This window comes from Pundamilia nyererei, unplaced genomic scaffold (genome assembly GCF_000239375.1).
Source record: "Pundamilia nyererei isolate P.nyererei 1_Seehausen unplaced genomic scaffold, PunNye1.0 scaffold00421, whole genome shotgun sequence".
NCBI lineage: Eukaryota > Metazoa > Chordata > Actinopteri > Cichliformes > Cichlidae > Pundamilia > Pundamilia nyererei.
In genome coordinates this window covers 124,654-133,615 of record NW_005187822.1, presented here as the reverse complement: position 1 = coordinate 133,615, position 8,962 = coordinate 124,654, and the positions used below count along the sequence as shown (strand labels likewise).

The window sequence follows — 8,962 nt, the reverse complement described above, 5'->3', positions numbered from 1 at the left end:
ATTTGTAAATATATTGTCTATTAAGGTTGCCGATTGTGCTGTGATCCTGCTGGGTTTAGTGATCATTGGACAAAGTCCCAAGCTATACATTGTATTAATAAACTCCTCTGTCATTTTCTGTTTGCTTGGATTTAATAGATCTATGTTAAAATCCCCACAAATGAAGATGACTTTTTGGTTTGTCCTAGTGAATGTTTTATCTACCCACTCCTTAAAAATTTCAGTATTTGAACCTGGTGTTCTATATATACAGCTTACAATGACATTTTTCTCTTTTCCCATACTAATTTCTATTGTTACACACTCTAATATATTATCTACCGCCATCGACATTTTTTCTACCATCTTGTATTTTAAATTTTTGTCCACAAACAAGGCCACACCACCGCCATTCTTATTCTTTCTATTTATAAGATTTAATTCATATCCATCTATTACAAAGTCCCCACCTTTCTCTTTATTAATCCATGTCTCAGATACTGCAATCACACTGAATGGATGTGTAAATCTGCTTAAATATTCTCTTATTTTATGAAAATTTGCATATAAACTTCTACTGTTAAAGTGAATTATAGATATTTTACCGTCCACCTTGACAGTTTTGTTGAATTGATCATCATTATGATAATAGCAGGTATTTTTGATGTTAAAAAAGTTCAGTTCTGGATCAATGTCCTGCTCTGTGAAATGTGTTTTGTATTCCTTGTTTGCTGGTGAATTTATCTCCTGATTAGCAATTCTTTGTGATAATAATGTATAGATCCCAGATAATGAGTTACTTGATTGTTCCATCCTTAAATGTGTTACGCTTTTAGCTCGTTGTTGTCTTCTATTACCTGCTTGGATGACTGTAGATTGTTAGCCCAGCTCCTTGTCTTTGTAGTTATATTACTTGTTAATGTTTTCCAGATCCTGCATGCATTTGATGACCAACACTTTAGCTTCCTCCGGTGTGCCGTTAAGCTTAATAAATATTTTACAGTTTGTAGTCCAGGTAATCTGAATTTTTCCCAGTTTCTTTAAGTGTCGTGCTTTCTTCGCCATGTCAGCGTTGGATTTTGTTAGATGGTCATTCATGTAGACATTCGATCCTTTTAGTTTCCTCCCCTGCTTCAGCAGTGCATTCTTGTGTTTCCTGTTTACAAATCTCATGATGATAGCTGGTTTATCACTAGCATTTCTCCTGGGCAAGAGGTGGCATGCCTCAATGTTATTGCAATCCAGGTCGATCCCTTTCGACTGCAAGAAGCCAGCTACTTGTTGCTCCGTAGAGCTCCCATCCAATTCTCCTTGCTCCTCTTTACTGCCAGCAGTCACAGCCCGAGCATATGACCGGGGTTTTATATGTAGCCCTGTGATGATCACATCATTCATTCTGGTATATTGCTCCAGGTCCGTGACCTTACTCTCCAGATAGACAATCCGTTTCTCCTTCTCTGCATTCTGGTTACGTAGCGACCTTATTTCCTCGACTAAAAGTCTAGGATATATTTCTGTTGTAGCTTGATAGCTGATGTTTCCTCAGTTAGAAAGTCCAATGATTTTTTGATGTCCTCAATTTCATCGGCGTTCGGTGTTCTCTTAGGCCCCATTGAGCTTGTTGTCTCGCTCGCTCCGTTCACCGTCTTGCCTTCTCGTGCTTCTCTTTTGTTATTAACTTTTCTCCTCCAGCGGGTGTGGTGAGGCCCACCCTCACAGTCCTCCCTCCCTCCAAAGACGAAGACAAACAGAGTAGTGCGACTGTGGTGTGTTTGGCCACCGGGGGCTTCCCCTCAAACTGGAATTTGGGCTGAAAGGTTTAAATGTTAAAAGATTTCTTCAAGTCAAAGACAGTTGCATATAATTTAATTTTTGCTTAATGCAGTGTCTATAAAATTAAAAGATTAAAACTCATAAAACAATTTAAGAAAAAGACTTTCCATTTGATTCAATTTTATATGACGGATTATGCATAAAAAATAGATCTGGGCTGAAAAGTCTATTGCTTTATTATGTATTCAGGTTGTGTGTCTTTTTTTTTAAAGTAACTAAGTAACAAATTACTTTTGAAAATAAGTAATCAGTAAATTATTGGAATTACTTTTTTTGGAGAAGTAATCAGTAATTAGTTACTAAATTACTTTTTTCAAGTAACTTGACCAACACTGTTCTCGACCACCCTAGGCGGTGTCTTCCATTTTTACCTTGGGACTTCCAGGCCATACACAGATGTTTCTGTATACTATGCTAGCCACTTGGTTATGGGGTTCCATGTATTCCCCGACTGCTAGCATCTTGCACGCTGCTGTTATGTGCTGGATTGTCTCTGGGACATCTTTACAGATAGACCCCAGCTTCTATAAATTTTGTGCTTAGAGCTTGTTCCTGTGTTGCCATTAGTGATTCTGTGCTGTCATTCTGTCCAGCTTTGTCCTGCAACTGGTAGGATTTCTCAGTATTAGGTAGTTCTTCTGAGTGTGGTACATGCTGTGCAGGGTCCTGTCCTTCTGTGATGGTTCTCCTCCTTCTTCCTCCCCTTTTTGGGTTTCTGCTGCCTGAGGTATTCACTGACCACACTATCACTCCAGACTTCTGAACCTGCAGAGTTCCTTCTCCCTCTAACTGATTCAACATCACTGCCATAAAGAACACTTCAAGAAATCAGTCCTACTGTTCTCTATAAAGCTGTATATTAATTCTTCATTCTGTGACAGGTGAACACACCTGTCAGGCATAAGATACCAAACATTATTTTGTATTATCGTTATTGTATATCTTCATGCGGCTGTTGTTCTTAGATTTTAAGTGAGCATGTTATTGCAATTTGCACTTTTCTCTTGCACATTGTCAGCTTTAAATATATAAATTCTTGCACTCATAGTATAAAGCCCTTACCAGACAACTGTGGCACATTTATTTTCACGGTGTTGGCAAATTGTTGTTTATTGTGGACAGTACAATTTTTACTCTTTATTATGCTGATGTAGGACAAAAGTTTCCCTTGTGGGATCAATAAAGCTCTCTCTCTCTCTCTCTCCCTCTCTCTCTCTCTCAGAGCTGATACTGATTTTCCTTCAGCCTCTTTTTTATTTAAAAAGATAGAAACACTTGTGTGAAACCTGAGCATAAAATTGATTTTTCAGCCACTAATGTATGCTGCTCTTGACAGAATGTTGATTTTTACCTGGCTGCATCTTTGTTACTAAATTACAGCCCATTTTTAATAAATCATCCTACAATTACAGGGATGAGATCCAAAGACTGCTAGGGTAATGTGCAGACAACAACTTAATCCGTAACACCCCTAGACCAAAGAACTGATCATTGATTTCATGAGGGGGAAGTCCAACCTGCAGCCCATCTATGTCAATAGAGTGGGTGGGGAGGGTTTTCAGCTTCAAGTTCCTGGATGTGTATATCAGAATCAAAATCAGAATACTTTATTAATTCTGATTCTGATATGGACACAACCTCCAAATGGAGCTCAAACATCTTGGAAATTGTGAAGAAGGCCTTTGAGGGTCTGGTGATGTATTGCATCTCTGTGTAGTTCTTGAGCCGCAGCATGGCACACAAGAAGGCATTAAGGCATATTTATAATTGAGCTATTTGTAAATATTAGAGCTATTTCTTATATTATGTAAACTTTGGATTATGTAGTATTATTTACTGTCTGTTATTGTTATTGTCTTGGATCAACTGTAACCCACACAATTTCCTTACGGATTATTAAAGTATTCTGATTTAAAAGGGTCGCTAACATGGCCTAGAAAATCACTGAAGGACCTCTGTAGCATCCGCTGTCTCAAAAAGGCACGCAACATCTTGCAGGACTGCACAAACACAGGACACCAGGTGTTTAAGCTTCTGCCCTCTGGCAGTTATCTTGTGTATATGGTATTTATTTATTTGCTTGTCTCCATCATCACTGTTCCCACCTGACCTGAAGTAAACATGACTCCTAAAGCCTGTAATACAACAAAGGACATTACTAATGATTACTAATGATCACTGATTATACAAAACCTTACACACACTTTGATCTGTTCATATAGATCAGGGTGAGGAACTCCAGGCCTGAAAGGCCGGTGAACCTGCAGGTTTTAGATCTCACCCTGGGTCAGCACACCTGAATGAAATGATTAGTTCATTACAAGGCCTCTTCAAGACATGTTGAGGGGGTTATTAGCCATTTAATCGACTGTGTTGGATCAAGGACACATCTAAAACCTACAGCACACCAGCCCTTGAGGCCTGGAGTTTCCCCACCCCTGGTATAGATCATAATCTTGAGCTCATACAGCGTTCTGCATTCATGCAGCAACAACTCAACAGGAAGTAGTTTTATTCCAGCTGTGTGATGTTCAGATATCAGCTGTGAGTTTAACAGCTATAAAAACTATAAATATATCAACGGGTTATGGATGAAAGCACATCATTTCCCTAGGGATTAATAAGATATTCTGACCCTGAAATGGAAAATGCAGTTATGATGAATGTTCTCATGATCTGCTTCACTTTGTTTAATATGTTGACTGTTTTCATGAATGATCAGATGCTATGAATTAAGATTTGGCGTTTTCTGCTCCCTTTCCTAAAGGATGTTCCAGTGTCTCCTCTGCTAAAGGAAGCAATAAAGGAAGCACTGAAGCTCCTTTCCTTAGTGTTTGGAAAAATGGAACAGCTCTTGTTATGGGCGCAACACAGATACTTCCGGGTCACGTCTGTCAATGAGGAACTGTCCTGAGCATTCACACGTGCAGGAAGGTCGTAAGAGGACACGGAGAGGCTCACCTGAAGTCTGACTGACCACTGTCAACCATAACAACACATACACATGCACACAGTGCAAGTGTGTTTGTCGTCATCACATCAGCTTTCTCCCGTAAGAACACCCAAGCTCCGCCTCCTCTCTCAATGTCATCATGGTGAAACCCCGCCCACACAGCTACAGGTGTAAGAATAAGGCAGCGCGTTTATCTTTTCAGTTACTGATCAGTCATGAATAGCGACTGTCTTAAATTAGATCAGAGACAGCTTCACTCTGTTTCTCATGATTACTGGTTAATCGATCAGTTATCGGCCGTTTTTCTCGATGCACCTCAGACCTGTCTGTCTCTCTGCAGACAGACAGGCGGACAAACTGCGTCATGCTGCGGGTCTCCCTTCTGCTTCCTCCACTGAAGCTGCTGATCTTCCTCCCACTAACTCACCCTCCTCCTCATTACTTTACGTTTCTCTCTCTCTCACACACACACCCACCTTCAGGCTCCTGCGGATCGGCCTCTCGATGAAGGCGAGTTCCTGCAGCTCCTCCAGCGGGCCGCACAGCACGCCGGCCGGGCTCAGGGCCATCCTGCCGGGTAACATCTGGCTGTTAGAGGGGGGGCAGTCGTATCAGCTCCGACCATCCCTGTTGAGGGGGCGGGGGTTGCGGGGCTGTCACTAACCGTTTCCAAGGAGATCCCGGCTCGAGCTGAACGTCACTCCAGACTCCGTTCAAAAGTCTGACAAAGTCTCACGAACGCGCTCATTTGCACACGATGCAGCTATCAGAGATCCCAAACAAAACCCGTCCACACACTCACGGCACGATCTGCGGTTCGGCGCTCACAGAACTGCGATTCCTCCAGAAAAATCCCCCGTAACATCCCAAACTGTCACACCGTTACCGGGATGTGTCACACGTTTCCAAGCAGATCCAGTGCAGCGCAGAGAAGCCAGCCAGACTGCGTGTAAAAAGCTCCAGTTAACTCTTTTATTCCCCGAGGACTCTTCATTCACACCACACTCAGTCCAAAAGTCCGCACACGGAATTTATTCGGAGTAAATCCAAAGACTGAATGCAGGAAACCGCACAAACCGGGCGCGGGATGAATCAGATGGACCTCCTCTCCGGTTCGTCGCATATCTCCAAATATTCTGACAAAGTCCAGATCTTCTCCACCTGCTTCAGCTCCTCAGGGCTGCGGTGGGAGCGTCACGCAGAACTGCGGCTGCGCTCCTCCGTGCTCCTTTGAGTCCGTCATCCTCGACAGTGCACAACCGAACCGAATCGCCCACTCTACGTTCAGTGCTGGTCTGTCATACGCAGACCGGTACCGGACAGCGTCAAAGTTCACAGACGGTATCAGACTGATTTTCACACCAAAGGACGAAGAGGAGGAGGCTTCATCACCGTGAGTGACCCGTGAGCAGCAGAGCGGGCTGAGCGAACCTAAACGGAGTCATGAGGATGCAAGCCCGACCTGAACCGGGACCGAGAGATGAGCTGCAGGGCGTTAAGCTGGAGGCGCAGTGCAGCAGCTGATCCGTCTCCATGGAAACGACTGTCCGTGCTCATTCATAAAGTCCAGAACGTGTCTTCGATCTAGAACCCGCTCTCATTCTGAGCTGTCCCATCACCTGTAAACGCACCTGAAAGTTCAATAATCATCAAATAAAACTATCCACGTCACGTGCTTAAGATCCGCATTAATTTGTTTTATTTTGCAGGGTCAGGGTCACTTCCTGCATTCAGGGTTTTCTTCTTTTTTTTCTGAAATGTTTTTTTTTCCACGTGAACATGAAGCTCACAGCTTATGTGATGAATGCCTCACCTGTTAAGCTCTGAGATTGTTTCCTGTGTTCAATCATCATTTTAGAGCAGGTAATCACAGGTTAGCCCTGTTGGCCCTTTGTTAGATGCTTGGAGTTTCTGAATGACATGTAGTTGGGACAGAGCAGGCAGGTAAGCCACTTAAGTTACACTATCATACCGAGACAAAAAACAGATAATGCAAAAAGATGGGGACAGGTGAGACCAGACAGACAGGAGGAGAAGGAGGAGGAGGAGAAGAAGAACAGGGGCTGACCTTCAGCTGCAGTCTCAGTGTCAGAGTTGGCTGACAGTCCGGCTCATGAAAGCTCAGAGTTGATCAGACCCTCAGACTCTGAACCAGAACCTTCTGCTGCACACCAGAGAGTGCTACTTCCTGATTGGATGGTTTCACAGGTAGTACCCAGTCAACAGTTTGTTTTATTTTATTTTTATATGTTTGAATTTGTGGAACTTCCAACCACACTTGAATCCACTTGAATGTTGTTTTGTTTTTATCATCCAATTTGATTGTAATCAAACACTCAGTTCTGTGTTTACCAATTTTTTTCTTTAATGATTCTGATTTTGAATTAATTTAGGTTACATTTGTGTGTTTGAAATCATTGAATTTAAATGTGTGAGATGGGTTAGTAGTTGAGTCTTTGAAATTTTATCAGGCTGCTGTTGACTGACCGGGTTTAAACGATTGATACACAAATCAGTTAGTAGTTGTCTGGGCTGTTGTGAGTCTGGTTATGTGCATCGATCCTGTTTCCATCTGTGTTGTTGGTGAAGGCTGTTTTTCGGGTGCAGGACAGAAGATATTGCTGACAGCAGCTCTCGCAGTGTTTGAATTTTTGTCTTCAGCTTGGAGGAAACAAACACCGCTGACCGCAGTCTTGACATCATTCAGCAGCAGAGGAGGCCAAAACGCCATCATCTTGGATGACCCGCTGCTGTTCACACGCTGCTGGCATTAACGAGAAACACAGAGAGCAAACCGTTTCCTGTTCCCCTGTCTGACATGGCAGTCTCTGAGCAGAACCTGGATGACTACAGTATCTACAGTCACCTGGCAGACGAGGAGCTGCTGCAGATCGCTGTTGAGAGAAGCTTGTCTGATAAACAGGCTTCATCATCATCATCATCATCCAAACAAACCCTAACCCCACACACAGAGGTCCTGACCCCCCCAAAGGGGTGCAGACAGTTCCTGCACCTGAACCTGCCCCCCACATTCAAAATTGTATAAACCCTCCCACAGCCCTGTCACAGTTTCAATTCAATTCAATTCAATTCAATTCAATTCAATTCAATTCGATTCGATTCGATTCAATTTTATTTATATAGCGCCAAATCACAACATAAGTCGCCTCAAGGCGCTTCATAGATACAGAGAAAAACCCAACAATCATATGACCCCCTATGAGCAAGCACTTTGGCAACAGTGGGAAGGAAAAACTCCCTTTTAACAGGAAGAAACCTCCGGCAGAACCAGGCTCAGGTAGGGGCGGCCATCTCCTGCGACCGGTTGGGGTGAGAGAAGGAAGACAGGATAAAAGACATGCTGTGGACATGCTCTACAAGGTCTACAAGAGGTGAGTCAGTTTGCAATGAAATAGAGCTCAGAGGATGGAAACATCCACAAACATCAGAAAGCAGCAAGAGATCAATAGACGTTTCAGAGTGAGTGTCAGACAGTCTGGAGATGGTTGCAGGGTGTGTGTGTTGGGTGGATGGGTGGGGGGTGGGGTTGTTTCTGACTTGCTCTGTGCTTGTGACTCTGTCGTTCTACTCATGTTCTGTGTTTGTTCTGACTATCTGTTGGTTCTGTTATGGTGGTTTTAACTCTGTGTAATCCAGTGCAGCGGCTCTGTGTTGGATCTGACTCTGGCTCCAAGTCTGTGGTTCTGAAGGTTTGTGTGTTTCCTCAGAGAGGACAGTCCATTACAGTCCATCATCATGAATGGGGATGCAGAGGCTCTGATGGAATTGGTCCAGAGGCGGTTAAGCAGCCTTATGGAGCCAAATGATAAAGGCTGGATCGCTCTTCGTGAAGCTGCTTGTTATGGACAGCTGCAGTGCATTAGGATCCTGGTCAGAGGTCAGGACACCTACTACTTTCTGCTTCTCATTAAGCCTCTAACAACGCCTCTTACCTGATTCAGCCGTTAAATGTGATGTTAATCACCAATAAAGCTTTACTTTGTGTTTTGGTTGATTTGTCATTTTTGTCTGTGAAGGTTCTCAGTCATCCAGGTCATCGTAGTCAAAGGAGCTTGCAAAGAAAAGCGTCTGGACTTCTTTACGTTGCTTGAAGACGTTTCACCTCTCATCCGAGAAGCTTCTTCAGTTCTAAGGTCAAATGGTGGAGAGTCCCAGATATAAACCTAGTGGGAGTAA

General features: G+C 43.2%; 1 protein-coding gene across 5 annotated transcripts in view; it reads right to left on the bottom strand.

The window, feature by feature from the left end:
* ppp4r4 (protein phosphatase 4, regulatory subunit 4) overlaps positions 1-6,874 on the bottom strand; it is a 30,674-nt gene extending 23,800 nt beyond the window's left edge. For 4 of the 5 annotated variants that reach the window (XM_005753324.2, XM_005753321.1, XM_005753322.1 and 1 more), the window contains exon 1: positions 5,242-6,436. Coding sequence is in view for 3 of the 5 variants with exons in the window: in XM_005753321.1 (XP_005753378.1) it covers positions 5,242-5,349 (108 nt within the window). In the remaining 2 variants the exon portion in view is untranslated. Of the gene's footprint in view, positions 1-5,241; positions 6,437-6,833 lie in introns of those variants that run through there. The other variant, XM_005753325.1, reaches the window with a different exon arrangement.
* Between the last annotated feature and the right edge of the window lie 2,088 nt (positions 6,875-8,962).